We start from the raw sequence: 27,332 nt of genomic DNA on the forward strand, positions 1-27,332 counted from the left end.
AAGTGTCCACCGTGGGCGTTAGGTAAGGGGCTGAAACCCCCGAGGATCCGCACACCCAGCATCGTCCTGCACTACGGCCCTCGCTCACCACTGCCCCACACCCCCGGGTGCCAGGAGCTGCCCCTGTCGCCTCTCGCAGAGGGCGGGCGAGGGACTGGCGCTCAGCCAGGATTCCACGGGTGCCTTCTCAGCGTGAGACTCCCGGGCTGACGTCCTGGAGATCCCGTGGCCCAGACGCTTCTGTCCACCGCGTGGGCACCCACCCCCGAGGTGCAGCCCTGCAAGATCCCTGGGCCCACGCACGCTTCCCCCCAGCAGCACCTGCCCCACCTCCCAGGCCTGGGGGGGTTTCTGGGCCTCCCCTCCAGCTCCCCAAGAACCGACTCTGTGCAGCGTGTGATACACAGGCCTTAGTCCTGGTCAGGCTCCCGGCTCCCGTGGCTCCGCTCAGCCATGGCCACCGGACCGCAGGGCACACAGCCCAGAACCAGCCTGAGGCTCGGCCGCGGCTGCCGGGACCCCGGCCTGCTCTGGGCGCCTGGTCCCGTGTCCAGCGTGAGCACCCCTCCCTCACGCCTTGCCCTGTGCGCTGGGGCCAGGCTACCACGAGGCCACGCAAAGGAAGCGAGCTCGGCCCCGGCGAGGACACCCCAGGCTGCCGGTTGCGGTTTGCGAAAACCGTTCGCGGTGGCCGGAAAGACGTTGGAGCCAGGCGGCACAGCGGAAGCAACCGGCAGCCGGCCGCGCGGCGGGGGAGCCCGCACCCGGCCCGGGCCCGCGGGGGAGCGTCGCCAGCAGGTGCGAGCCAGCGGGAACCGGCCCGGCTCCACTCTGGCGGAGGTCCTGGTCGGGGAGACGGGAAACTCGCTCTCCAAGTACCCGGCCGGCACCCTGCTCCGCCGCCGGGGGAGGCAGCAGAGGGCGCCCGGGCCCCACGGGGGACAGCAGGCCTGGCCACGGCGGCCGCTGGGGGCCGGGCCAGCAGCTGCAGTCTGTCCCCCTCGCTCGTCCCAGTAGATCTTTAACACACACACACAACGTGTCCACAAACTCAGGCGTCTACACCGCGAACTGGGGTCCCGGGGAGAGCCCCCGCCCGCGGCTCCTGGGAGCTGCGGCCCAAAGAAAAGTGACCGCGCGCAAGGGGCGGACAGAGGAGCGCGGGCCTCCCCGAGGCTCGGCGTGCGAGAAGCTCGGCCGCGTGCTCCACGCCAGCACCGCGTCCCGCACCCGCACGGCCCCGCCGCCGCGCGACCCGCGACTCCCAGGCAGGCGCCGCACGGGCGGCACGCGCGCCGGAAGTGGCGTCACCCAGCTTCCGGCCTGCGGCCCCGGGGGCGGTGCCAGTTAGAGGTACGCGGTCCAGTCAGAATGCAACACGAGGGGTTTCGGGGGCGCAGGCGCGGCTCCGCCCCCCGGCCAGGGGCCCCGCCTCACTGCCACGTTCGACGAAGGGACGCGCAGGGTGCGCGCACCTCTCGGCCAATCAGGAGCCGCCGAGCCCGGGCTGCCGAAAGCAGCAGCCATTCCAGGCCCGCGAAAGGTGTGCGAGACGGCCACCAGTCAGAAGTCGAGGGAGAGAAAGTTCTCCTCCGGGAACCAATGAGGGGCTGGGGAACAGGGCGAGCGCGAGCTCCTCGGCCAATCGCGGGCGGGGGCGAGGTCGGCCTCCGCAGCGTTTCCGAGTCCGGGGCCAGACCTGGTGCGGCCGTCCAATCCAAGCACGGCGAGGGCGGGCCCCGGGGCCTGCGCGCCAATCGGAGGCCGGCCTGGGCGGCGCGGGCGCGCCTGGGCGGGCGCGGGCGGGCGCGCGCGGGCGGGGGCGGGCGCGGCCGCGGCCCGGATTTATAAAGGCGAGGCCGGGGCCGTCGCGCGCTCTCGTCGCCTCGGCTGTCCCGGCGGCGCCAACCGAAGCGCCCCGCCCGCCGCCGAGATGCTGCGCCGCGCCGTGCTGTGCCTCGCCCTGGCCGTGACGGCCCGGGTGGGCGCCGAGGCGCCCGAGGAGGAGGACAACGTCCTGGTGCTGAAGAGCAGCAACTTCGCCGAGGCGCTGGCGGCCCACCGGCACCTGCTGGTGGAGTTCTGTGAGTGCCGGGCCGGGCCGCGGCCTGGCGAGCGCTCCCCTCCGGCGCGCCCCCGCGAGCAGCCCGGCCTCCCGGGGTGGCCGCGCGGCCGGGGGCCGGGGCGGTGCCCGTGTGCCGGACGAGCGCACGGCGGGGCCCCCGGCCAGGGCAGGAAAAGCAGGCCGGGCCCGGCTTAGTCACCTGCGCCGAGCCCTGGCCGGCCCTCCACCTGCCGCGGCTCGAGCCTGGTCGGGGGCGCGGCACCCGGCCCTCGCTGACAGGTGCACGGGTGTCCGGCTCGGCGGCTTCTCGCCGAGGGCTCGCGTCTCTCCTGCGGTCTTAAAGGGAGGCCCGGAGCGCCCTGGGCTGCTGCGCCCCGGCCCGGCGCTCGGAGGGGCAGAGAAGGGGCAGGGGTTGGCCTGTCACCGCGGCCACTGTGGGGGGAGAGCAGGGAGGCGCGGCTGGCACCCAGCGCCGGCTTCTCTTCCAGACGCCCCGTGGTGCGGCCACTGCAAGGCGCTGGCTCCTGAATACGCCAAGGCGGCCGGGAAGCTGAAGGCAGAGGGCTCCGACATCCGGCTGGCCAAGGTGGACGCCACCGAGGAGTCGGAGCTGGCCCAGCAGTACGGCGTCCGCGGCTACCCCACGATCAAGTTCTTCAAGAACGGGGACACCACGTCCCCCAAGGAGTACACAGGTGTGCGGGCCCAGGGCCGCGTCCTCTGCCAGCGAAGCCCTGCCGGAGGCCCTGGGTGGTGGTCAGCCGCGGGCAGCCCTGCCCATGGGCGCCAGCCTGCTTGCTATCGCGTTCACCTTTGGAACGGGGAGCGCCTTCGCCGCGGCGGCTCCTGAACCCAGGGCCTGCTGTCCTGCGCGGGGCCCTCGGGCAGACGGAGGGCTGGGCTGCTTCCCCTGTGCGCAGGGGCCCTGGGGTAGAGGAGGAGGGGGCCTGGGGGCCTGTGGCCCAGAGCGAACTGCCCCGATGCCGCTGTGCCCGGGCTGGGCGCTCGCCTGAGCACAGCCCGTGTGTGTCTGGGTGTAGCTGGCAGGGAGGCCGACGACATCGTGAACTGGCTGAAGAAGCGCACGGGCCCGGCTGCCACCACCCTGGCCGACGGCGCGGCCGCGGAGTCGCTGGTGGAGTCCAGCGAGGTGGCCGTCATCGGCTTCTTCAAGGTGGGCACCGAGCTCTTGTCGGGGTTGGAGAAGGGTCCCCGTGGCCCGTGTGCGGCTGGCTCCGGCGGGGTCCCTGATGCGTGGCCGCCCCGCGCCCTCTCCCCTGCAGGACGTGGAGTCGGACGCGGCCAGGCAGTTCCTGCTGGCCGCGGAGGCCATCGACGACATCCCGTTCGGGCTCACGTCGAGCAGCGATGTGTTCTCCAGGTACCAGGTGGGCCAGGACGGCGTCGTGCTCTTCAAGAAGGTGAGCGGCCGGGCGCACCGCGGGGCCGTGTCCTGGGAGTCGCCGGCTCCGCCCTCGTGCCGTGCCCCCTGCACTCTGACCCATTCCAGGAGCGCTGGCATGGCTCCGCCACGCGCCGGGGGAGGGTTAGGCGCCAAGTCTGTCTGAGCCCCTCCCCATCGCCAGGATCCCGGGCTGAGATGCAGCCAGCCCGGGACCTGGGGTCGTCCTGCGGCCAGACGGGGGCAGGACTGGGACCTAAGGCCGTCCCGTGGCCAGGCAGGGGCAGGACCGGGACCTAGGGCTGTCCCTTGGCCAGGAGGGGGCAGCACTGGGACTTGGGGCCGTCCCGTGGCCAGGCAGGGGCAGGACCGGGACCTAGGGCTGTCCCGTGGCCAGGAGGGGGCAGGACTGGGACCTGGAGCCATCCCGTGGCCAGGCAGGGGCAGCACTGGGACTTGGGGCTGTCCCTTGGCCAGGAGGGGGCAGCACTGGGACCTGGGGCCGTCCCGTGGCCAGGAGGGGGCAGGACCGGGACCTAGGGCTGTCCCTTGGCCAGGAGGGGGCAGCACTGGGACTTGGGGCCGTCCCGTGGCCAGGAGGGGGCAGGACCGGGACCTAGGGCCGTCCCGTGGCCAGGCAGGGGCAGGACCGAACCTAGGGCCGTCCTGTGGCCAGGTGGTAGGGGGCAGGGCCGAGTATGTGCACTGTGGGGACGCGGCAGTCCCTGGAAGTGGGTCTGTGCTGTGAGCATCGAAGCCATGGAGCGGAGGGAGGGGGAGCCGTGCGCCAGGCCCTGCCTTGTCGCCAGCGGGTGCCGGCAGACTGGCTCACCTGAGCTTGGCCTGCGTGCATCCGTCCGGGCCCAGGGCCCCGCGGGCGGTGCTGGGAGATCTGGGGGCGAGCAGCTGCACGCCTTCCTGGCGGAGGGCGGAGCCGGCCGGCCTCCTTCCCCTGCCCTGGTCTCAGCTGTCCTCCCAGAGGTGGGGAGGTGGGCGGAGCCTCGAGGTGCAGGTGCCCGGATCACGTCCTGGCCCACAGGTTACAGGGGAGAGCTTTTTTTTTTTTTTTTTAATATTATTTATATATTTGAAAGCTAGAGTTACACAGAGGAGAGAGAGAGGGAGAGGTCTTCCACCCACTGGTTCGCTCCCCAATTGGCCACAATGGCCAGAGCTGTGCCAATCCAAAGCCAGGACCCAGGAGCTTCTTCCGGGTCTCCCATGTGGGTGCAGGGGCCCAAGGACTTGGGCCATCTTCTACTGCTTTCCCAGGCCACAGCAGAGAGCTGGATCGGAAGTGGAGCAGTCGGGATTCAAACCGGCGCCCATATGCGATGCCAGCGCCTCAGGCCAGGGCATTAACCCACTGCACCACAGTGGCAGCCCCAGGGGAGTTCTTTACTTTTTAAAGATTTATTTGATTTATTCGAAAGGCAGAGTTACAGAAAGAGGAGAGAAAGAACAATTTGCTGGTTCACTCCCCAAATGGCTGTAGTGGCCGGGGCTGACCCAGCCCCAAGCCGGGAGCCAGGAGCTTCCTCCAGGTCTCCCATTGGGTGCAGGGGCCCAAGGACTTGGGCCATCTTCCATGAACCAGCACCCACATGGGATGCCGGCACTGTAGGCATCGGCTTTACCCACTGTGCCATGGCCTGGCCCTCTAGGGGGTTTCTCTGACGCCCTTGAGATTGACAGATCCCGTCGGGTCTGCTGGGCCGCACGGTCAGCCCCCGTCGTTGGAGGGCCGGAGCGCGGCTGCGCAGTGGCTGTGTGGCTTTGGTCGGGAGGCCGCTCCACTGGCGTCCACCTGGGCTGGCACAGCTGACCCCGGGTCCGGTGCCCGTTAGCGAGCAGCCCCCCTCTTCCACGCAGGGAGGCTCAGGCATCTGTGGAGGTCAAACGTCGCCGCGGGCGTCCTGGGCAAAGCCTGGCGGAGCCGTGGGCTGTGGGCGGCCGCCGCAGCGGGCTCGGCAGACGGCCGCAGGATGTGACAGGCGTCCGGGCCTTGGGTCTCGGCCGCTGCTGGTTCCTCCTCCTGGGGCCCTGGGGCCACTTCCTGTCTGCCCAGGGAGCTGTGGGCGGCAGCAAGGCCAGCGGGGACCGGAGCCCTGGAGCTAGCCGAGTCCCGGCTGGGGTCACAGGTCAAGGGGCCTGGGCTGACCGTGCTGTTCTCTGCGGGGGCTTTCATGGTCTCCCTGGGGTGCGGTGTGTGGGGCCCGGGCGTCTCCAGCAGCCCGCGGTGTCTTCCCGATGGCCTCCAGGACTGGCCTGTGAGGCCAGAGGTGCAGTGGTGTCTGTCCAAGGCCCCAGCCCCTCGGCCGGGCCTGCTGGCGGGAGCTGCTTCTCACCTCGGCACATGGCAGGGCCATCGGAAGGAGCAGCCGCGGCGGGCCTGGGGCAGGGCGTGGGCACGTCCCTGGGAGCGGGCGCCCGGGCCGGCGGCTCCCTCTCTGGACCGGGGCATGAGGCTGGCGGGCCCGCAGGGGCTCTGCTGTCCACAGCAGGCATGGTGGGCAGTGGGCAGTCAGGAGAGGGTTGGCGGGACCTGGGAGCTCGCGTGTGGGTGGGCCACGCCGCACACGCTCTCGCAGACACCTGTTCTTCCAGACAGCTGTAACTCAGTGCTAGGACGGCTGGGTCCCCTCCCCCGCCTCCCCTGTCCCCATCCCGCATCCGGCAGGTGCGTGGGCGCGGGCGTGGTTGGGAAAAGGCTTTGGCGGAGCGGTGCGGCCACTCAGACCCTGCGGGAGGAAGGGCACTGACAGCCCGAAGGGTGGCTGCGTCCAGTGGGCCTCCCCCCGGGTCCCTCAGGCAGCAGGAGGGCTGGGCCCGGGGCCACAGCAGAGCAGCCAAGCTCAGCCCTGACTCCTTGCGTTAGTCTCCTGAGAGACAGAGAGGAGGGGACGGTGAGATTGTCCACCCGCTCCCTCTGCAAATGCCAGGCCAGACGCGCGGGGCTCCGGCGGGGGTGGCAGTGGCGCCACCTGCTGGCCCTGAGGGGCGGGGGCAGGACTGGACCCAGGCCCCGCGCTGTCCCTGTCTTGTCCAGTTTGACGAGGGACGGAACAACTTCGAGGGGGAGGTCACCAAGGAGAAGCTGCTGGACTTCATCAAGCACAACCAGCTGCCCCTGGTCATCGAGTTCACCGAGCAGGTGCGGGGCGCGGGGCGGGGCGGGGGTGCGGGAGGCCCCAGCCACTGCTCCGCGGCTCAGCCCCCCCCCGCGTGTGTGACAGACGGCCCCGAAAATCTTCGGAGGTGAGATCAAGACGCACATCCTGCTGTTCCTGCCCAAGAGCGCGGCCGACCACGACGGCCTGCTGAGCGGCTTCAAGCAGGCGGCCGAGGGCTTCAAGGGCAAGGTGGGCGGCGCCCCCGGGGGGGGGGGCGGCCCGTTCCCAACCCGGCCGCATGGTCTGGCGCTGCCTCTTCTCCCCAGATCCTGTTCATCTTCATCGACAGCGACCACGCCGACAACCAGCGCATCCTCGAGTTCTTCGGGCTGAAGAAGGAGGAGTGCCCGGCCGTGCGGCTCATCACGCTGGAGGAGGAGATGACCAAGTACAAGCCCGAGTCGGACGAGCTCACGGCCGAGGGCATCGCCGAGTTCTGCCGCCGCTTCCTGGAGGGCAAGATCAAGGTGTGGGCGGGGCGCGGCTGCCCCTGGCTGGCCTGGGCCAGGCTGGCCCGCCGGCGCTGACCGTGCTCTCTCTGCCCAGCCCCACCTGATGAGCCAGGAGCTCCCCGAGGACTGGGACCGGCAGCCGGTCAAGGTGCTGGTGGGGAAGAACTTCGAGGAGGTGGCCTTCGACGAGAAGAAGAACGTCTTCGTGGAGTTCTGTGAGTGGCGCCCCGGCCCCGCCCCGCCCCCACTGCCCCCGCCGCCTGCAGCCGGACGGCCCCTCAGAGCGCTTCCCTCGCAGACGCCCCCTGGTGCGGCCACTGCAAGCAGCTGGCTCCCGTCTGGGACAAGCTGGGCGAGACGTACAAGGACCACCAGGACATTGTCATCGCCAAGATGGACTCCACGGCCAACGAGGTGGAGGCGGTGAAAGTGCACAGCTTCCCCACGCTCAAGTTCTTCCCGGCCGGCCCCGGCAGGACGGTGCGGCCCCGTGGGCAGGCGGGCGGGTGGGCGGCGCGGGGCTCCTCCCCCAAGGCCACAGCCGGCTCCACGCGTCGCCCCTCCTCTCCCGCAGGTCATAGACTACAACGGAGAGCGCACGCTGGACGGCTTTAAGAAGTTCTTGGAAAGTGGCGGTCAAGACGGAGCAGGAGACGACGACGTGAGTGACCAGGCCGTGCGCGGCCTCGGGCGGCCCCGAGTCCCGGGGACTGCGGCAGGGGGTGTTGCCCAGGGTCTTCCCCGACGCCCCTCCTGCCTGCTGACCTGCCCGACGGTGCCTGGAGGCACTCAGATGGCCGCGGGTGGGGGTGGGGGTGGGGGCCGTGGTGGTTGTGCTGGGGAGGAAGTGGTCCGTGGGGGCCACCCAGAGGGGAAGTAGACGTGGATTCAGGGAGGGAGCTGTGGCGCCCCCCGGGGGTGGATGGGGATGGTGGCAGGAGCTTGTGTCGCCACCTGCCCTGTTGGTCTCTGGTGCCGAGCCCAGGACGCCTCGCCCCTGCCATGGCCGACAGACGGCTCCAGGCCAGGCTGGGGTTCCTGGGCTTGTGGCCGAGGCGGGGGAGTCCACCTCCGTCTCCCTCACCCCAGGGTCTGGAGGACCTAGAAGAAGCCGAGGAGCCGGACCTGGAAGAAGACGACGACCAGAAAGCCGTGAGAGACGAGCTGTGAGGCCGCGAGCCGCCGGGCAGGCCTGACCACGACGCCCCGGAGCCTGCACGGGCAGCACCGCCACCGGGGCGCCCTCCGGGCAGCCGCGCACCTGACGCCTGCGCGTCAGAGCCACCGCCTGCTGTGCTTTTCAGTTTCTGGAAAGGAATTTGTCTCCAGGCCGGCCCGTCTCGGCAGGCAGCTTTTTAACCGTGATGTACTTTTTTGTACACGTGTGTCCTCCGGAGGCTGCTCCGACGTCCGGGATCTCACACTGGAGAGGTCACGGGGTCACGGCGAGTACTCCACCGTGGGATCTGGAGACGTTTTTGGACGTCGGGGCATTGTCCCACCGCAGCTGGGCCTCCCTGGAGGCGCCTGGCCCCGTGCGGGCAGGGGTGGAGCCAGGCTGGACACAGTCCCTGCCACCTGCGCCGGGGAGCCAGGACCAGAACGGCCTGGTTAGACGGAGGCTGTCGGAGGAGGAGGGGACCGTGGCTGCCAGCTGCAGGGCCCAGGACAGGCCTGGGCGGCCCCCTCCCTCCTCCAGCCAGGGCTCCTCCTGTCGCCGGCGCATTGCTCTGTGGCCGCTGGACGCTCCCAGTGTGGCCTATGCAAGGCGGAAGCAGGACCCCAATTCCCCCGATTCCCAGGCTGGGACCCAGCCAGGGATGCCAGCGCCCAGCCGGAAGCCAACGGTTCTCCGGGCACCTGCACCACAATCTTGGAATCTGACACATTGGCCAAATAAAGTTGAAATTTTACTACTCGGCGCCGCCTCTGTCTGATTTACAGCTGCAGAGTTACAGACAGAAAGAGGGGAAGACAGAGTCCTCCATCCACTGGCTCACTCCCCAGATGGCCCCAACGGCCAGAGCTGCACCCGGGGGAGGCCAGGAGCCAGGGGCTTCTTCCGGGTCTCCCACGTGGGTGCAGGAGCCCAAGGACTTGGGCCATCTTCTACAGCTTTCCCAGACCACGGCAGAGAGCTGGATGGGAAGTGGGGCAGCCAGGACTTGAACCGACGTCCGTGTGGGATGCCGTGTCACGGGCAGAGGTTTAACCTGCTGCACCAGTGTCCCCCCCAGCCCACGTTGGGGTGGGGCTGAAGGGGCAGGCAGAGCAGGGGGAGGTGAGGACGTGCGCTCCTCCCAGGCGCACCTGTGCAGCACTCTTCCTGGCCACAGTGGGGGCCTTGGGGACCTCTAGGAGCCACCCACGCTGTGGTGCACCACTCCTGGGCCACGCTCTCACCACGGCACTCAGGTGGGGTTGGACTGCTGCGCCTGTGTCGCCAGACCAGAGCAGCCTGAGGTGACGTCAAGAAGGTGGCTGTCTCCTCGGGACACCACTGCCTCCTGGGAGCTCGGGGGACCGCGTGTCCTCCAGAGGGTGGGCGTGGAGGCCAGGGTCAGGGTCTGAGGCTGGAGTGGGCTCCCCGTGGGCAGTGGTGCTCACAGGCTGCCGGAGCTGCTGCCCTTGTCCCGGGCAGTGAGGTCAGGCTCACGGGGTCTCCGCTCAGCATGCGTGGCGGGGTGGGGGGGTTCTCCACGACTGCTCTCACACACCCCGGGCTGCTCCTGCCGCCCACGAGGGCCCTGCAGGCCACACCGCTGGCCAGCTTCCCCGCATCTGGGCAGAGGTGGGAGGGTGTTTGCTGCGGCCCCGTGACATGAGCTTGGACGTGGGTGGGGATCGCCTGTCCACAGATCCCTGGGTCTGGCCCTGCCATGGTGACTGCAGGCAGAACCCAGTCCATCCATAGCAGGTCCCTGCCACACGGACAAGCGTGTGCGGCCCGGGAATGTTACCTCCAAATGGCCCTCGCAGAGGGAAGGTCCTCCCCTACCGGCCCGGCCGGGGTGGGCACCAGGGCCTGCCCAGGAGGACACCAGCCGGCTGGAGAACAGGGCCCGTCCAGACAGCTAAAAGGAGCTACAAGGGGTGGAGTGCGGATGACCCTGCTGACCAGCTGCGGGGACCTGGCCCTCTGGACAGCAGGCTGGTCCAGGCACAGCTGCCGTCACGCGCTCGGGGGAGGGTGGTGAGTCACCAGCACCTTGCCCCTTGCAGACACAGCGGCCGAGCGTTCCCCCATTCCTGGGGCCCGGGCTGTGGGCGGCGGCCAGGCCTCCTGGCTGGGCTAGGCGGCCCCGGCTTCCCCGGCTCACCCTCTCCTGTCCTCTCTCTGTGCAGTGGGCGTGGAGCCACTGGCCTAGAACCTTACAAAGCAGCTGCCGGCCCGTGTGCCATGCTGGGTCGCCGGCTCCTGCAATGTGTACCAGCTCCCGCCCTCGCTGTTTGCGCCGGCTTCGGGAAGCTGGGTGGCGAGCGTTCCGCACCGGGGGCCGTGACCAGTGCCCCCTCCAGAACTAGAAACTTGGAGCCGAGCCGAGCAAGCAGGCCCACCTGGGAGAATCGGGGACAGAGCTACACACAGGGTCCAAGGGCGGGCCGAGCCGAGTGGATGCCCACATCCATGGGGAGTGCCTGGCGGGGCCCCAGCCGCTCAGCTTCCCGCTGGGCTCCAGTACTGGGTTCCTGCTGCCCACGTGGGAGACCCAGAGGGAGGTCCTGGCTCTGGACAGTGGCCTGGCCCAGCCCTGGACCCACAGGGTCTGCCCCAAGCTGTGTGCAGGCAGCACCGGCCCCACCACCTGCCACGGGTTGGTGTTCTGGCCAGCTTCCCACGACAGCTCGGCTTGGAACCCAGACCCTGTCACAGCGACCTCCGACCCGGAGGGCTCAGGGGCCTTCCCTGATCCACACAGAAACCTGAGCTCGCTCAGCGGCCCTTGTGCCGGCCGGGCCGCCTGGGCCGCACCTGCGGGACCGCTTCTTCCGGAAGCTCTGGATCCTCGGGGGGAGGGGCAGCGTGAGCGTAAACAAGCCGACTCCCCGGGAGCCCGGCCCCTCCCTCCCAGTCCCTGGAAATGCCGGACACCGGACCGGCCCTCACCAGCGGGGCCTGGCACAGGCCCAGGGCGGCTACAGCGGGCGCCTGGCGGCAGGGATGGCACCGCAGGGCAGGGCAGGGGAGGGGAGGCCCTGGGCGGTGATGCAGGTGAGAACGCGGGCAGGCAGGGCCCTGGGTCAGGGCTGTTTCTTGCCGGGTGTCGCCACGCTCGCTCATGGATTCTGCTGGCTTGAGACCAACCAGCCTGCTGGCGGCCCCGCCCCCACGCCGCGGCGAGGCCGCCGACCCCCAGCCACCTGCCTTCCTAGCCGGGCTCAGGACGGGCCAGCTGAGGTCCTGCTGCAGTGGGCACGACCCTGAACTCTACACCCGGGTCCTCATGGACAAGGGGGGATGCGGGCAGGGGCCGGGGACGCTTAGCAGGAACCCCACCTGCTCAGGGGCCAGCCCTGCCCCCTCAGGCCTGGGTCTGAGCTCCCGCAGCCCACTGGGGAGAACCCCCAGGATCCTGCAGACTGCGGTGCCCGGGGAGGCCAGGGACAGAGGGGCACCCCCCCACGCGGGTGCCCCTCCCTGTGAGCGCAAGTCTGGGTTCCATGGGGAGCTGGCCTCGGGCAGGTGAGCCACCTCCCACGCCGGGCCCCTCGGCACACCACGGCCACGACCTCGGCCGTCCTCCTCCTGCCCTCTGTCCGGCACCTTCTGCGTCCAGCTGTGGGGCAGGGAGCGGTGGCCAGGAAGGATCTGACCCCTTTGGCAGGACACACGACAGGTGGGCCGAAAGACGAGCCGCTAACATGATCCCGAGCCAGGGACGGGGGCAGCTCGGTTTCAGGCCCTCGCGACCGGCAGCGTGACCGCGCGGCTTTATATAGCGCCCGCCGCCCTATATAAGCCGGAAGCGGGGTGCCCGAGGAAAGAGGCGGCCCGCTGCTCCGGCCCGCACCCCGCTGCCCCGCCGCCCCCGCATGCCCAGCAGGACGGCCCGCTACGCCCGCTACAGCCCCCGGCAGAGGCGCCGCCGGCTGCTGGCCGACCGCAGCGTGCGCTTCCCCAACGATGTCCTCTTCTTGGACCACATCCGCCAGGGGGACCTGGAGCAGGTGGGGCGCTTCCTCCGCGCCCGCAAGGTCTCCCTGGACACCATCCACCCGTCCGGTGAGCGCGCACCTGCCGGCTGCGGAGGCTGGGGAGCCCGCGGCCTCGGCCCTGACCCTGGCCCTGACCGCTGGCCCTGACCCTGACCGCTGGTCCTCGCCCTGGCCCTGACGCTGACCGCGGCCCTGACCCTGACCGCTGGTCCTCGCCCTGACCATGACCCTGACCACTGGCCCTGACCCTGACCGCGGCCCTGACCGCTGGCCCTGACCGCAGCCCTGGCCCTGACCCTGGCCCTGACCCTGACCGCTGGCCCTCGCCCTGCTCAGGCCTGGCCGCGCTGCACGAGGCCGTGCTCAGCGGGAACCTGGAGTGCGTGAAGCTGCTGGTCAAGTACGGCGCGGACATCCACCAGCGCGACGAGGAGGGCTGGACGCCGCTGCACATGGCCTGCAGCGACGGCTACCCCGAGATCGCCAGGTGAGGGCCGCCCCGGGCTCCCCAGGGCTCGGCTGTCGGCCGGGCGACGCCGGGGCGAGCGGGCAGCGGCCGCGTGCGCGTGCCCGCGTGCACACGGCGCCCTCCGCCCCCAGGTACCTCATCTCCCTGGGGGCCGACCGCGCCGCCACCAACGACGACGGCGCGCTGCCCCGCGACCTCGTGGACCCGGACTTCAAGGACCTGGTGGCGCTCTTCCGAGACACCAAGGTGGACTAGGCCGCCGCCCCCAGCTGCATTTTTTATGGTGGCACTTTGTACTTTTGCAATAAACGCGACTCCCGAGCCCGCAGCCCGGCCTCGTGACTGGGGGCCGGCCGCGGGGGGGGGGGGGGCCGCGCGCGGTCACGTGGCCCCGCGCCGCGCATGCGCCGCCGCGGCGTCACTTCCGGCGGGGCCCCCAGCTGGGAGAGGCGGCGGCGGCCGAGTCCGGGCGAGGTGAGGCGGGCGCGGCGCGGGCGGCGGGGCGGGGCGGGCGAGTGGGCCCCGCGTCCGGCCCCGCCCCGCGTCCGGCCCCGCCCTGGGGTCGCCGGGCCGGGCGCGGCCGCCGCGAGGGGGAGTGACCGGGAGGCCGTCCGGGCCGCGAGGGCCCCGGCGTGCAGGCGCGGACGTGGCGTGGACGGCGGCGGCGCGGGCCCCGGCAGCAGGCCGCAGTGGCTGCCCGTCAGCCTTCCGCCCGGACCCCCGGCGCTGGCTCGGGGGGCGCGGGCAGCGCGGGCGGGGCCGGGCCGGACCTGGAGTGAGCGCCCGCGTGCCGGCCCCCTGCTGTTTGGCCTCCAGGACAGCAGCGTCCTGCGGCACCCGGGGTCAGCAGCTCGTGTCCAGGGGTCTTGTTGGCCGCGGAAGGGCCAGAGCACGCAGGGGAAGTGGAGTCCAAGCAGCAGCCGCGCAGGCGCCGGAGGGGCGGGCCGCGGGCTGGGCCTTCGCTGGCGCCTTCTGCCCGGTCCGGTGCCGGTCCCGGCCCGACCGCTGGGAGGGGCAGGGGCGCGGGGGTCCGCCCCGCGGGTGCAGGCTGCCTCGCCCAGGAGGGGGAGGGGTCTTTGCGCCCCCTCCGTCTCCGCCGACAGCCGCGTGGCCCCAGGCAGCCTCTCTCGAGTCCCCCGACTGGCTGTGCAGGAGGAGCCCCCAGACCCCGGCGAGGTCGGGCCTCGTGTGTCCCCAGGGGCTGCTTCTGCTCGGATGGGGGTGCTGCACCATAGGGACTGACAGGAGGAGCCGGGGCAGGGGCGCTGACCGCCGGCCACCGGGAGCTGTGGCCTGTGCGCCGGCGGTGGACAACAGCAGCCGTGGACCCCAGGGCTCTGTGCTGGGACCGAGGTGGGGGCGAGGCCGCAGGCCCAGAGGTCCAGACGTCCCTGAGTCCCTGGGCCCAGGTCCGATTCCGGCTCCCAGTCGCATGGACCCTTGGAGTCCACACTGCTGGCTCCGAGGACGCCTGGGTTGGTCCCCACTCTGGCTTTGGCTGGCCTCGGCCTGGCCGCCGTGGGTATGCAGGGAGTGACCAGCAGGTGGGCGCTCTCGCCGTCTGCCTCTCAGAAACCAATATCTGCGAACGAGCCAGTTACGGGTGGGCCGGGGCTTGGTGGCCGGAGGGTCCAGGTGAGTGGGTGGGAAGGGCGGGGGCCGGGGTCCCCGGGAGGGTGTGCAGAAGCAGGGGAGGGGCTCTGGGGGCCCCAGCGTGGGCGGCTGCCATTGAGGCGCCTCGTCTCGCGCTGTACCCGGTCACAGGGAGAGAACACACCCGGTTCAGAACCTCAGGCACTGAGCTCCCGGCATCTGGCCCGTGTGGGCAGTGCCCCGGGACGGTCACTGGCCGGGCACGCTCTGTGTGCCCCCACTCACCGCCACCCAGGCTACAGAGCAGCGGGCCAGCGTCCTGCCCACCCAGGGTCCCCTTCTCCCCAGCCACGCCTCAGGCCCCACACCCTCCGTGCCAGCCTCTGTAGGGACCCTGGTCTGGGGGACACTGAGGGCAGGACATGGCTGGGAGCCAGAGCAGGTGGGGCCAAGGCTGGGTGGAGGGAGAGGCAGGCAGGGCGGGTAGGAGGCCCAGGAGGTGGGCGCTGGCCAGGCCCGCCCCCGAGCACCACCCTCTTGGACACCTCCATCCGCTGTGCACCCCGGGCAGCGGGTGGGAAGCAGAGGTCGCCTGGTGAGCCAGCCGGGTGCTGCCATGGGTGCCGCCCCTTCCTGCCTGTGTGTGTGAGTGACAGCTGAGTGGGCCGTGGCGGGAACCCCCTCCCTCAGCTGCAAGGGGGCGCCGGGTGGCCAGTGTGAGCCCAAAGCTGCTGCCCTCGCGGGGCGGCCAAGATGCTGGGGCCCAAGCCCCCCAGGAGCCCTCCAGGAGCCCCCAGCACCCAGGTCTGAGTCCATTTTCAGGGCTCGGGGCTCTGGCCCCGCCGCAGGGGCCCTCACCCTCAGGAGGCCGGCAGATGCGGTGTGCCTGGGCAGAGCCAGGTGCACCGGGACCTCGGAGGGGGGCCCGAACCTCAGGGGCAGCTGGCGGGGTGCCCTGGGGCCACACAGCCTGGTCGCAGCCCCGCGGGAGGAGGCAGGTGTGCCCGTGCCCTCCCCGCTGCTGCCCAGGGCCGTGCCCGCCCCATTCCCGGCTCTGGGGCTCCTGTTTCAGAGGCCCAGGGGATCTGGCAGCGGAACGCCAGGACCAGACGCCCCAGCGATGAGCAGGTGGGTCATGGGCAGCCGGGGCAGGGTGGCCCCCGCCCTGCCCGGCGCCCGGCCCGGCCCTCACGCGCTCGGCCCCCCCAGTTCCCCTGTCTCCAGAGTCGTGTACAACGGCAGGAGGAACAGCAGCCCCCGCTCGCCCTCCAGCAGCAGCGAGATCTTCACCCCGGCCCACGAGGAGAATGTGCGCTTCATCTACGAGGGTGGGAGCCCCGGGAGTGCTGGGCGGGCGGGGGATGGGGAGGGCGGCGGACCCCGGGACCCCGGGACCCCTGACCCGGCTCTGCTGCAGCCTGGCAGGGCGTGGAGAGAGACCTGCGGAGCCGGCTGGCAGGCAGCGAGCGGGGCCTGGTGGAGGAGTACGTGGAGAAGGTCCCCAACCCCAGCCTGAAGAGTGAGTGGCGCCGGCCGCGTGGGCAGCCTGCCGCCCGCATCCCAGGAGGGCGCCCCGCGGCTGTGCCCGCCGCTGACCGCTCCGTCCCCTGCAGGCTTCAAGCCCATCGACCTGAGTGACCTGAAGCGCCGCAGCACGCCGGACACCAAGAAGTCCTAAGGCCGGGGCATGGGGTGTGCCTGCCGTCGCCCTGCCTGTCCTGTGGGCCACTGGGGTTGACCGCCAAGCCCCCCCCCGAGCCCTGAGCCCCCCTCTTCCTCTGGGGGGGTTGCAGGCTGCCCTGTCGCTGAGGGGGCCGGGCCCCGCCAGCCCTGCCTCCCCCGCCCCAGCCCCTCTTCCCATCACCTGCTGTAGCCCCCAGCTCCCTGGCCACCGCAGGATCCGGAGAGGGGAGAGGGCCTTTGTTCCCCAGGCGGGACTTGTCCTGGAGGTGGCCAGGAAGGAGAACAAGGCTGCCCCCGCCCCCCGGCCCCTGCTCGGGCTTCCCACGGACCCCAGCCCTCCTCTGGCCTGGACACCGCCCAGCCCCCTCCTTGCCTCGGCTCCAGGATGACCCTGGCTCCCGGCACCTGGGACACTGCTGGATTCCCCAGAGGGGTCCCCAGCAACGAGGCCTGGCCCCCGGGGTCTGTGGCCACAGTCGCCCCCCTGGGCAGGGTGCCGAGGCTGACCAAGGTGGTGGTGCTGCCGGCTGTCCTGGCTCTCTGGCACGTGCTGGGAGGGTCACCCGGCCCCTTCTCCCTGTGCCCCCGGAAGCCGGATGTCTGTGGCCCCGGAGGTTGAGGACCCTTCAATAAACGCAGGTGCACAGGGTCGGCCTCGTGGTCGCAACTCCCAGCCGGGGGCGTGGGCCTCTGGGAGCTGGCCTGGGAGGCAGCGGGCGCCCCCACTGTGCACAGGGGTCTGGCTGCTGGGCTGACCTGACGCACTTGACCTTCAAACTTGGAAGCAGCTGGGCTCCAGACCTGCCTGTGCTGCTCCTTGAACAGAAGCCCAGGCGGGGTTTCTTCCCGGAGCTCCCTTTCCCGGAACATTCGGGGGGGGGGGGGGGCAGGAGCAGCAGAAGGACCTGGCCGACGGGGAAGCAGGGACGCGCGGTCGCCACCCAGGCGCTTTCTGCTTGTGCTGCTGGCCAGGCTCGGCAGCGTGCTCCCCAGAGACCACGCCGATGGGGGGCTTTTCCGAGAGACGCCGCCGCCTGCCGCGGTGCTGAGCCGGCTGCACTCGGCACTTGTGGGTGCACTTGATGAGGCTGTTATTAACACGCCCGCCTTGTGCTGCGGCTGCTGGCAAGAGGGGTGCTGGCCGGGAGCCCGCTGCGCTCCCCTGCACAGGGTGGGCGGTGCTTGCCCTGAAGCCCCGCCCTTTCAGGGGTGCTGGGACCCCCTGGATTTGGGGGTATCTGAGGGAAGTTGGCTGTGTTGACAGGTGTGACTGGCTCCAAGCCTCCTGGCCATTCTTACCCTGAAACCTGGGCCCTTTGCGTCAGACACCAGGGCGGGGCCTGAACACCGCCACACCCCCTGGTGTGGCTGAGCCCAAGGGACAAGGCTGGGGTCCCCCGTGGGAATGGGCTGGCCAGGGAGCACTGGGTCCCTGGATGAGGCTCTGTGACGGCTCCGGCCCCCCTTGCTATCAGCCTTGGCCAGAGCCAGTGGGGCGCTGCCCACTTGCTGTGCAGACACCCGCCCCCCGCATCTGCATCCCAGAGGGGGACGTGCAGTGTGGGGTGAGAGGAGGGGCCCCAGGTCGGGGGCTGGGCTGTGCTGCTGGGGCACCCCTGCTTCAGTGAAGGCTGCTGGGAGAGGTGGTGCGCTGGGTAGCTGGGCTGTCTACAGGCCAGGACCACGAGCCCCGCCTCCCGTGGGCCCCCCCGCCTCCCCGTGGGCCCCCCACCTCCTCATGAGCCCCCACCTCCCCGTGGGCCCCCCCACCTCCCCGTGGGCCTGTCTTCATCTTCACAGCTGAGGGCAAGGTTTGTGCCCCCCCACAGGAGGACGCAGCGGCTCCTCCAAGGGCTCCCTGGCTGTGAGGCCGAGCGCTGCCATCGCTGGTCCATTCCCCACCACCCTGGCGGCTGCACCCTGAAGCCAGGGCTGGGAGCACCGTCCTGGTAGGTGCGTGGCAGGCACCCTGCTGAGCCGTCCCCACTGCCTCTGGAGTTTTCACTGGCAGGGAGCTGGAGCAGGAGGCTCCGGGCCCAGGGTGTCACGGGGGCATCTTGACGGCTAGGCTGGCTGCCTGCCCCCGTGTGTTGTTGAAGGATTTATTTTACTTATTTGGAAGGCAGAGTTACAGAGAGACGGAGATCTTCATCTGCTGGTTCGCTCCGTCTGGGCCAGGCTGAAGCCAGGAGCCCAGAGCGTCCTCGGCGTCTCCCACGTGGGTCAGGGGCCCAAGACCGGGCCCCTCCTCCACTGCTTTCCCAGGCCATTAGCAGCGGGCTGGATGGGAAGTGGAGCAGCCGGGACTGGAACCAGTGCCCACATGGGATGCCGGCGCCACAGGCCACGACCTTAACCCGCTGAGCCACAGCACCGGCCCATTTTCGTCCCTGAGGGCTCTCCTGAGTTCGGCATCCCCAGCCGCCCTCACCCCCACCTGAGGTGTGACCCTTGGTTGCTGTGACCCAGATCCAAAGTGCCACACACACAAACCAGCCCCGTGCCAGCCCTGCACACTGATCCCCACGGCACTCTGGGAGTGCATCCCCTTCCTCCATGGGCACACACCTGGTCACACGTCCCCTGGCATCACATACACGGGCACACCTGGTCACACGTCCCCCGGCATCACACGGGCACACCTGGCCACATGCTCCCACGCATGTGCACACACGCCCACAGGAACACCCCCTACTGGTTCCCTTGGGAGAAGGGGCTGAGGCAGAGGCGGGAGGGGAGCGGGGAAGGGCAGGGGCGGCCTTTGTCCAGGACACAGGGCAGGTGCGGGGCTGCGGCCCCAGGCTGAGAAGTGGCTTTGTCCTCCCCCTCCAGGGCAGCCTGGCCACACTTCCTGTGGGCTGGGCGGGTCCGTCCCGCCAGGCTCCCGGCTCTGCCGGATCCCACCACCCTCCAGGTTCCCTTGGGGACAAGGGCCGAGGGCCGGGAGGTGGGGAGGGCCCACGGGTGACTGCAGTGAGTGGTGTGCCCGAGGCCGTCATGGACCCGGGCTCGGCTGGCAGGAAGGAGGAGCTATGCAGAGGACGGTGAGGGCCTGGGGCCTCCAGCTGGGACACCCAGCGGGACTCTCCTGGGCCTGCAGCCCCCTCCGCCCCGCCCAGGCCTGCGGGGCAGCGGGGTGAGGCCCCCAGGAGGGCCCGGCCGAGCTGATGGTTCTGTTTACCTTTCCTAAGAGGCCTCCTGCCCTCTCATTTGCTCCAATTAGCCCAGCTCTGCCTGAGCCCCGCCGGCCCACGTGGGTGCCCCTCCCCCAGGCCCAGGCTGCGCCACCTGGCCAGCCCCCCCCAACACCCCCCAGGCACCGCAGAGCCCAGGAATGCACAGTCTCCATCAGCCACACCGGGCCCCAGGCGGCAGCTCAGGCTCCCTGTGCCCGCGGTGGTCGGGGCCCCTGCTTGGGGCCGGGAGCTGGGCAGAGCTGGGACGCCCAGCGCGGTTGGGGGCCCGTTTCTCCCCACTCCACCTGCTACCTGGCCTGAGAACTGCCTGGTGGCCAGCACTGCGATGGAGCAGAGGCCGGGGCGTTCCCGCGGCCTCCAGGAAGTGGGGGGGGTCCTACGTGGCCTCCCCAGCCACAGTGGGGACCTGGCAGGCAGGGTGGGAGGTGGCTGCAACCTGCTCAGGGAGGCTGGGCCCCGCGGGCCAGCCTCAGGATGCCACACCTGTCGGTGAAGCAGGGTGCCCTCTACGGCGGGCCCAGCACAGGCCCCACCCGAAGCCACCCGGTCACCGCGCACCATTGCTGGACTGGGGCCAGCTCGGCAGCCCAGGCCTTTATTGTGGCAGCACCCAGGACGCGGGCACAGCCGGCACAGCCCCTTCCACCAGGACCCTGCCCCGCGGCCACCCCGGGGCCAACGAGGACAGTGGGGGCTGCTGGCTGGCAGCCAGGGCTGGGCTATCAGTGCCGTCCAGCGACACCCTCTCCTGGTGGCCTGGCGAGGACTCAGAAGGGGTTCTCAGCCAGCCCGGGGAGGTCACTGGCCAAGAGGGCTTCAGAGGAGAGGTCCTGGGGGGGTCCGGGGCTGCCCCCATCCTGCACCGGCCGAAGCTTCTCGGGTGGGGCAGAGGGCACGTGGACGCTGACCGGCCGCTCCTCCCGCAGAGCTTTGCCCATGCGCCAGCGGCGCCAGCGCCGGAGCAGCTCCGACTGCACCTGCGGGCACAGGGGGGTGGGCCGTCCAGGGCCTGCTGTGGGCCTGCCCCGAGACACCCCAGACACCCGGGAATCACTGCCTGCAGTGGGCAGGTTCCCGGGGAGGGGCCCCCCACAGACCCCCGCCCCGGCCCCCCCCCACAGGCCCCCGCCCCGGCCCCCCCCCACAGGCCCCCGCCCCGGCCCCCCCCCACAGGCCCCCGCCCCGGCCCCCCCCACAGACCCCCGCCCCGGCCCCCCCCACAGGCCCCCGCCCCGGCCCCCCCCCACAGACCCCCGCCCCGGCCCCCCCCCACAGGCCCCCGCCCCGGCCCCCCCCCCACAGGCCCCCGCCCCGGCCCCCACCTACCTCCTTGTTGAGGAAGCAGTAGAGGACAGCCACCAGCAGGCCCTGCGGGGACACGGGGGTCAGGGACAGCGCCCGGGCCTGGAGGTGGGCGGGGGGCGGGGCGGGGGGCACCTGGAAGGAGCTGAGGAAGAGGTCGAAGAAGAGCTTGGTGGCGCGCAGGGCGCCCTGGGCCTGCTCGTCCGTCACGAAGGCGAAGACGACCTCATGGACGCCCAGCAGGGGGATGAGGGTCAGCGTGGACTTGGCCAGCCTGCGGGGGCAGAGGCTGAGCCACCCTGGGGCCCTGGGACACAGGCCCCGCCGAGCCCCAGCCCCTCCCGGCCCCCAGCCACACCCACCGGAACTTGTAGTCTGTGTGGTGCATCTGGTGGGCTCTCAGCTTGGCCACGAGGAGGTGGACGACGCGGATGAAGATGAAGAAGTTGATCTGCGGCGGGGAGGGCCGCGTCGGGGGAGGGTCACCCCGCCAGGACGGGCACCTGGCCCTCGGGTGCCGTCTCCCGGGGGCCGCCCACCGGGCCTGCTCTGCTCACCAGGATGGCCAGGAAGACGGGGGCACGGAGGATCCACCAGAAGCCCATGTTGTCATTGCTGGTCCAGCACCTGCAGGGCGGGGCCGCTCAGCACCCCCAGCCCCCGCCCCAGGCCCTCCCTCCCCCGGCCTCGACAGCCCTGCCCTACTCACTGGACGTTCTCGAACAGGCACTTGACCACCGCCCAGGGGATGACAAACAGCAGGGGGGCGCCTGTGGGGGCAGCAGCTGTGGTCTCCAGGCCCAGCCAGCCCACCCCCAGCCCACACACCAGCCCTTACCCCAGCCGATGGCCAGGTAGAGGCCGAAGTGGCTCCTCTCGGGGAGGGCGGGCAGGCTCAGCAGGCTGTGCAGGTAGACCCCCTCCACCAGCAGCCAGCAGTAGTTGGCCACGACGCCGTACTGCATGGACACCGCGGCTACCCGGCAGCCGGCCACAGCCTGCACGGACCACAGGTGAGCAGCGAGCAGCGGGGACGGCCCCGCCCCGCCCCCCGCCCCGGGCCCCGGCCGGGCGCTCACCCCGTCGCTGAGCCAGACGCTCACGCTGAGGTCGTCACCCAGCTGCTGGCCGTAGCGGGTCTGCAGCAGCCGGTCAGTGGCCAGCACCGCGCCGGCCTTGAGCACGAAGGAGGCGAACAGGTTGGCGTGGATGTGGTTGCGAGTGCAGTGCAGCTGGCTGCGGGACCGGGGCAGTCAGCGCCGGCCCTGCCCGGCCCCCGAGGCCCGGGCCTGGCGGACGGCGGCGCCTACCTGCAGCCCAGCAGGACGGCCAGGGCCAGGAGCAGGGCCGCCAGCGACAGCGTGTAGCCCACGGTGTACATCACCTGGAAGCTGCTGTACATCTTGGCCACCTCCTTCTGCAACCACGGTGGGCGTCCAGGTGGGCGCAGCTCCCACGCCCGGCGCGGGCCTGCCCGCCTGCCCGCCCGCAGGGGCCTACCTGGGCCTCCATCTCGTCTGTGTCCATCTGGCACTGGGAGGCGTCGCGCCACGGCTGCCCCCGGGGCCCACGCACCCACTGCCCATCCAGACCGCACCTCTTGAACACAAGGCGATGCTGCACTGCGGGTAGGGGAGGGGCTCTGGTCAACCCCGCCCTGCCCCCTGCCCTGCCCCCCCCCCCGCCCCTCGGGGGTTACCTTTGTGGTACCAAGGCAGATACCAGGGGCAGCTGATGCTGGCCGTGGTGTTGGGCAGGGTGTCGGGCCAGCAGGAGTACTTGTCGAATGTCCTATTGCAGACCAGCTCTGCAGGGGCACGGCAGGGAGGGGAGACAGAGGCCCCCTCGGCAGGGCCTGGCCCACACAGCCCACCGCCCCCCTCCTCCCGGAAGCCCCAGGCACTGTCGTCACCTCTCCAAGGCTGCAGCCCAGAGCTGCTGTGCCCAGCAGGGCCTGTGGCCAGAACCCCCCGCCAGCCCTGGGCCCGGCCTCTAGTCAGCCCAGCCCAGCGCGGGCCCCCACCTCATTCAGACAGGGGCTCTACCTCCTGGGTGGCCCTGCTGCCCCACACTGCTTGCCTGGGCCTGGACACGGTGGCCTGACTCTGCCCCCAGAGTGCGCCCTGTGAGCTCCGCGGGGCGGCCTCGGGCTCTCAGCAGCAGGTGGCAGCTGTGCCCGGCTGTGTGGCCCCGGGCCCCTCTGGTGGGCATGGTGGCCTCGCCCCTAAGGGGGGCAGTGACACCCCCCCCGCAGCTGCAGTAAGAGAGGCCGGGGGGGGGCACTCACGAGTGGGCGGAGGGAGCAGGCTCAGGTTGTGGTGACACTGGTCCCTGTACAGCTTCCACTTCTCAAACAGGAAGTCCATCACCTGGGCGGAGGTGGCCTGTGGCTGCCATCACACACACAGGGCAGAGGCCAGCGGCCGTCAGCACAGGGGCAGGTCGCCGCCCGGGGCTGGGTGGGGGAGTGGCAGCACCCACCTGGCCAGCGAGCAGCAACAGCAGCAGCAGCAGCGGCGGCGGGAGAGGGCGGCACGGCCAGGTGGGGGGCATGCCTCTGGGCAGCTGCCCCCCCACATCTGGCAGGGGCTGCACGCTGGGGCAAGGGGGCCCGGGGGCCACAGGCTGGAGCGCCAGAGCAGGGATGGGAGACGGTGCTAGCCGGACGCTCCTGCTGCCCCCAAGCCACCCCTGAGGCCTGGCGTCCTGGCTGCAAGAAGAGCGGGTGAGGTCAGTCCGGCCACCCTCAGGCGCTGGGGGTCCGTCCAGGCTCCTGGCGGCAGGGGGGTGTCCCCTGGGTGGAGCTGGCTTTGCCGCCACTGCGGGGCTGCCTTCCGGTGGCTGACGGCCCTACAGCCCCTCCTAGAGGTGCTGGCGGCAGCTGCCCACCTGCTGGTCACCCCACACTCTCCGGCCCTCGCCTTTCCCCCCACCCATTCTCAGCCCTGGGGGTCATGAGTGCCGAGGGCGAGGGCGGGTGCTGGTCCCCCTCCCCCACCCCAGGCCCCCAGTGCCAGCTCCCGCCACGCCCGGGCCGGGCACACGCAGCACACGCTCAGGGTGGGCTCGGTCATATGCACCCCCCTTTCCCAGGATGGGGGGTCCAGGTGCCCCCAGGAGCCTCATCCGAGGAAGGCTCAGGGCTGGGCTTCTGGCGGGCAGTGTGTTCCCTGGAGACCAGTTCCACAGCTGCCAGGGCCCAGACCAGACACCTCTGCCCTCCTGGTGCCGCCAGGGCTGGAGGGAGCCCAGCGCCTGGGCCTGGGCCAGGGCTGGAGGGAGCCGCAGCCCAGATCCACGGGAGGAGCAGGCAGCAGCTCCCTGGAGCCTGTGTGGACGGACGGGCGGACAGACCGACGTCTGGCTGGCTGGAGGCGGTGCCGGGGGGAGGGGAGGGTTGGCTGAAGGCAGAGGCTTCTGGGGGCTGGCTGAGGGGGCCGAGCCTGATCCAGCGTCCGCGGCTCGCCCAGCTGGCAGCTCCTGGCTCGCAGCCTGCTCAGGGGTCCCCGGCGCCGCCCCTGGGCGGAGGCCCAGGCCTTGTCTCCCCCGGTCCTCACCACACAGCCCCTCTGCGGCTGCTGCCATCCTGCTTAGGCCACTGAGGAAGGGGTGCGCTGGCCAGGAAGCCCACGGCCCGGGGGTGGGGGGAGTGACGAGGGCTGGCGGGGACCTCGAAAGGTGGGAGGGGTGAGCTGGCACAAGAGGGGCTCCCTGAGGCCAGCAGGGGCTCCTGACGCCCACCTGCCTTCCCGGCGGGGCTTCCACGGGCCTGGGGACCCGGAGGGAGGGGCGATGGGCTGCCGGGCCCCTCCTCTGAAGCCCCAAATCTTTATGGCATCCCACTGCAGGGTGCAGCCCCTGACCTCCTCCCACACAGCTCAGTGTCCCAATCCTGGTGGCCAGGGCCTCGGGTCCCTCCCCGGAATACAAGGACAGGCCACGCCCCCAGAGCCCGTGCCAGGGCAGAGACCATCTGCAGAGTGGGCGAGACTTCCAGAAGTGACGTCCAGCCGGGCAAGGCTGAGGCTCCGGGCTTGGCGGGGGGCTGCTCTGGGGGCCGAGGGCGCACACCGATTCCCCCCGCGGACCCCTGCCTCCCGCTCCGGGGCTGATGACCACTCCCTGGACCCATCTGGCCCCCAGGGTGGCGGAGCGGACTCCCGAGGCCGCTGAAGGTGCAGATAAATATTTGTTGAAAGAGTGAGTGGGCTGGACTCGGGCGGAGGCAGCCACATGTGGAGGTGCCCAGCTGCAGATCTGACGTCCACCTGGTTACCTCCCAGCAGGAGCCGGCCGGGTGGCCAGCACAGCGAGGGCCCTCTCCGGCCTGGATCTCCCAGGAGGCTGCAGGCCCCTCCTCCACAGCCGGCCACCTGCACGCTCCCAGTGTCCCCTGTGCGTCCTGGGCTGGCACGTGCCCTGCCCTGGGGGCCTGGCAGAGCACATGACTCCCGGGTGCTCCTGGGCTCTGCACGTCCCCCAGTGCCCACTGTGCGTGGACAGCCCCTTGGCCCAGGCAGGCACAGGTAGGATGGGGCCCATACTTGTGGGGGCGGGGGGAGCCCAGTGAGTGGGAAGGGAGCTGCCCCCAGCTTTGGGGAGCCCCCGAGTGCTAGGGTGGGAGGGGAATGTTTTCCTGAAATCAGAGGAAGCACCAGGTCAGGGGTCACGCTGGCTGGTCCCGGGTCCTCCCCCGTGGGGGCGGGGCGGCCTGGCAGGCGGCCGTCCTGTGCCCAGCGCAGAAGGACGCAAAAACAGCTCTGGCCGGGCCTCAGCCTCCGAGGATGTGGGCGCCAAGAGGTCAGGGGGTCAGTCGGTTTGGGGCCGCGGAGGGGTGGGGCCGCTGACAGGCCAGGCAGGGCAGGGCAGTGACCCTGGCTGGCCACGGGGCAAAGTCACAAGCGTGGGCCAGGCGTGGGCGCCGAGGCCCCTCACCCTATCCCACCCCTCACCCTATGCGGGGGCTGCCGGATATCCCGCCCCTCACCCTACCCCTGGGACTCCGCGTCCCGGGGTCCACCCGCTCTGCTCTCTTGCCCAAGCGCAGGGCCCGAGGGCGGCCACCAACCCCGGGACCAGAGGACCCCCAAATGTGCCCGAGGGCGGCGACCCCGTGGCCCTTGGCCGTCTGAGCCCGGAGGGCGAATGCCCAGGACTGGGGACACGGAGAATGACCGTGGGGATGACGACGTGGGGCGCTGAGACCCCCGGTCAGGGGCCGCGCCGCCCCCGCCCCGCCGCCCCCGCCCCGCCAGCCCCGGGGCCGCCCCTCTGGGGCTCCGTGCTCACCGCGCGTTCGGCCCGGCGCCCCGTGTGCTCCCGGCGCGCTCGCTCGGGTCGGCGCCGCTCCGCGCCCTGCGCCCTGCGCCCCGCGCCAGCCGCGCGCAAACTTCCCGGCGGCGGCGCAGGGCGGCGGCGGGGGCGGGGGCGGCGGGGACGGCGGGGGCGGGGGCGGCGCCGAGGGTCCCCGCCCGCCTCGGGGCTGCGGCTCCGCGAGGGCGCGACCCTGAGGACGCTGGCCCCTAGCCCTCCACGCAGCGCGCGTCCCGCGGACCCCAGCCCCAAAGGCCTTGGCCGGGCAGAGAGGGCCACGCAGGGTCGCGGCCGCGGGTGGGGGCTGTGCTCGGGCGCCCTTTCCCCTCGCTGGCTCGGCGTCGCGGGGACCGCTGTCGGGGTCGCTCTCCTGATTCGCCTGACCTGATGCTGAGCCCCCCGCGGCTCCCGGCGAACGGGGGGTGGGGGGGACCGGGCGGTGGGCAGGCAGGCCCCCAGGGTGCCCCCTGCACCCTTGCTGTGCCACATCCCAGGCCTCTGGGCGCCATCCTGGGCAGACCCGCGGGGCTGCCGCTGCCCCCAGGGGCTGCCACCGCCTGCACCTTCAGAGTGCGGCCCGGGCCCTCTTGCTGTCCACCCTGCTGTATTGAGGGGAGACCCACACCCGAGCGCCCCCCCAGCATCTGCTCGCTCCCCCCACCCCCACCCCCAGCAGCCCCGCCCTGCTCCTGCCTGGGGCCTCATGGGTGGTCACACCCTGCTTCTAGAAGGTTCTCTCTGAAGCCCTGGCGTCCAGGAGGAGCAGCCCCCGGCCCCTTCCCTCTCCCTGGAGAGCTGCCCCAGGCTTCCCAGTGTCCCAGCCCCGCAGGCCGCCCCGGCCCCTGCCCTGCCCCTCCACACCTTCCCCCCCGGGTGGACAGGCCTCCTCCCCCTCCCAGGTCCCCTCTCGTGCCCGCGGTTCTCTGGAATCTGTGTGGTCACCGCTGTTGCCCCTGCCCTGGCACCATCACCTCGTCCCCTCCCTGGCCTGTGGTCAGTTGTCCTCAGGGCCCTTCTCCAGGATCCGCGTCCTTTTCAGGGGCCGTGGGGACCCAGGCCCTCCCAGGCCTGGTGGTCTCTGGCCTGCATGACATCCACAGTCCCGCCGGGCTCAGGAGCGGGGGTGCTGGGGGCGTGGGCTCCCCATACCTGCCCCACCCTGCCTCCCAGCCCCTCTGAGCCCCGGGTCCAGGCTGTGGACAGAAGGCAGAGGTCAGGGGGCAAAGGTCGTCAAAGTCCCTTGTCTGCCTGATGTGGCTGCGCACTCCCCCTCCCTCCCAGGGGAGTGAGAGTGGTGACCACCTGTGGGGGCCGGATGGGGCCCCGAGATGTGACATGGGACGGGGCTGGGGGCTGCATGGGGGCCACAGGGGCGGGGCCCCGGTCCCCAGGGCCCTCCCTCTGCTCTGGGTTTCTCTGTCACTCGAGAGACATAAACAGAGCGGGAGCTGGGAACCGCAGGGGCTGGGCCTTCCCACATGGCCGCCTGGGGCCTGGGGACAGATGGCGCCTGCCCTCCACCCTGG

General features: G+C 71.3%; 4 protein-coding genes across 9 annotated transcripts; 3 read left to right on the forward strand and 1 right to left on the reverse strand.

The window, feature by feature from the left end:
* Nucleotides 1–1,885: 1,885 nt before the first annotated feature.
* P4HB (prolyl 4-hydroxylase subunit beta) lies at nucleotides 1,886–9,013 on the forward strand. The gene is made up of 11 exons (XM_062215552.1): nucleotides 1,886–2,084; nucleotides 2,554–2,760; nucleotides 3,106–3,239; nucleotides 3,349–3,486; nucleotides 6,517–6,621; nucleotides 6,704–6,829; nucleotides 6,907–7,107; nucleotides 7,187–7,307; nucleotides 7,391–7,572; nucleotides 7,667–7,753; nucleotides 8,182–9,013. The coding sequence occupies exons 1-11, from the start codon at nucleotides 1,934–1,936 to the stop codon at nucleotides 8,260–8,262; spliced, it is 1,533 nt and encodes a 510-aa protein (XP_062071536.1). The 5' UTR covers nucleotides 1,886–1,933; the 3' UTR covers nucleotides 8,263–9,013.
* A 3,113-nt stretch (nucleotides 9,014–12,126) lies between these two features.
* Nucleotides 12,127–13,032, forward strand: PPP1R27 (protein phosphatase 1 regulatory subunit 27). The gene is made up of 3 exons (XM_062175480.1): nucleotides 12,127–12,316; nucleotides 12,586–12,736; nucleotides 12,850–13,032. Exons 1-3 carry the CDS (start codon nucleotides 12,127–12,129, stop codon nucleotides 12,971–12,973), a joined length of 465 nt encoding a protein of 154 aa, XP_062031464.1. The 3' UTR covers nucleotides 12,974–13,032.
* Nucleotides 13,033–13,731: 699 nt separating this feature from the next.
* MCRIP1 (MAPK regulated corepressor interacting protein 1) lies at nucleotides 13,732–16,766 on the forward strand. Its single transcript, XM_062174781.1, has 5 exons — nucleotides 13,732–14,353; nucleotides 15,384–15,439; nucleotides 15,521–15,639; nucleotides 15,729–15,830; nucleotides 15,925–16,766. Exons 1-5 carry the CDS (start codon nucleotides 14,243–14,245, stop codon nucleotides 15,987–15,989), a joined length of 453 nt encoding a protein of 150 aa, XP_062030765.1. The 5' UTR covers nucleotides 13,732–14,242; the 3' UTR covers nucleotides 15,990–16,766.
* A 3,004-nt stretch (nucleotides 16,767–19,770) lies between these two features.
* On the reverse strand, nucleotides 19,771–26,987 carry GCGR (glucagon receptor). Of its 6 annotated transcripts, none has more exons than XM_062216793.1 (14): nucleotides 26,778–26,987; nucleotides 22,975–23,203; nucleotides 22,781–22,883; nucleotides 22,193–22,300; nucleotides 21,994–22,115; nucleotides 21,804–21,910; nucleotides 21,573–21,729; nucleotides 21,332–21,491; nucleotides 21,203–21,263; nucleotides 21,051–21,120; nucleotides 20,856–20,944; nucleotides 20,629–20,767; nucleotides 20,518–20,559; nucleotides 19,771–20,168 (listed from the first exon to the last, which is right to left on the reverse strand). In XM_062216793.1, exons 2-14 carry the CDS (start codon nucleotides 23,044–23,046, stop codon nucleotides 19,959–19,961), a joined length of 1,440 nt encoding a protein of 479 aa, XP_062072777.1. In that variant the 5' UTR covers nucleotides 23,047–23,203; nucleotides 26,778–26,987; the 3' UTR covers nucleotides 19,771–19,958. The 6 variants fall into 6 exon arrangements, with proteins under 6 accessions (XP_062072777.1, XP_062072776.1, XP_062072774.1 ...); XM_062216792.1 differs by lacking the exon at nucleotides 26,778–26,987 and adding an exon at nucleotides 25,783–25,864; XM_062216790.1 differs by lacking the exon at nucleotides 26,778–26,987 and adding an exon at nucleotides 24,770–25,706 and having other exon boundaries at nucleotides 19,771–20,211.
* Between the last annotated feature and the right edge of the window lie 345 nt (nucleotides 26,988–27,332).

The sequence above is a fragment of the Lepus europaeus genome, chromosome 18 (assembly GCF_033115175.1).
Source record: "Lepus europaeus isolate LE1 chromosome 18, mLepTim1.pri, whole genome shotgun sequence".
NCBI classification, from domain to species: domain Eukaryota; kingdom Metazoa; phylum Chordata; class Mammalia; order Lagomorpha; family Leporidae; genus Lepus; species Lepus europaeus.

Coding starts and splice junctions, on each gene's coding strand:
- P4HB (XM_062215552.1), top strand. CDS start 1,934: ATGCTGCGCCGCGCCGTGCTGTGCCTCGCCCTGGCCGTGACGGCCCGG. Junction 2,085..2,553: donor GCACCTGCTGGTGGAGTTCT/GTGAGTGCCGGG, acceptor CTTCTCTTCCAG/ACGCCCCGTGGTGCGGCCAC. Junction 3,240..3,348: donor CCGTCATCGGCTTCTTCAAG/GTGGGCACCGAG, acceptor TCTCCCCTGCAG/GACGTGGAGTCGGACGCGGC.
- PPP1R27 (XM_062175480.1), top strand. CDS start 12,127: ATGCCCAGCAGGACGGCCCGCTACGCCCGCTACAGCCCCCGGCAGAGG. Junction 12,317..12,585: donor GGACACCATCCACCCGTCCG/GTGAGCGCGCAC, acceptor CGCCCTGCTCAG/GCCTGGCCGCGCTGCACGAG. Junction 12,737..12,849: donor GGCTACCCCGAGATCGCCAG/GTGAGGGCCGCC, acceptor CTCCGCCCCCAG/GTACCTCATCTCCCTGGGGG.
- MCRIP1 (XM_062174781.1), top strand. CDS start 14,243: ATGCAGGGAGTGACCAGCAGGTGGGCGCTCTCGCCGTCTGCCTCTCAG. Junction 15,440..15,520: donor GACGCCCCAGCGATGAGCAG/GTGGGTCATGGG, acceptor CGGCCCCCCCAG/TTCCCCTGTCTCCAGAGTCG. Junction 15,640..15,728: donor TGTGCGCTTCATCTACGAGG/GTGGGAGCCCCG, acceptor GCTCTGCTGCAG/CCTGGCAGGGCGTGGAGAGA.
- GCGR (XM_062216789.1), bottom strand. CDS start 25,035: ATGGGCCCCATCCTACCTGTGCCTGCCTGGGCCAAGGGGCTGTCCACG. Junction 22,884..22,974: donor TGTTGCTGCTCGCTGGCCAG/GTGGGTGCTGCC, acceptor GTGTGATGGCAG/CCACAGGCCACCTCCGCCCA. Junction 21,492..21,572: donor GCGTCTGGCTCAGCGACGGG/GTGAGCGCCCGG, acceptor TGGTCCGTGCAG/GCTGTGGCCGGCTGCCGGGT.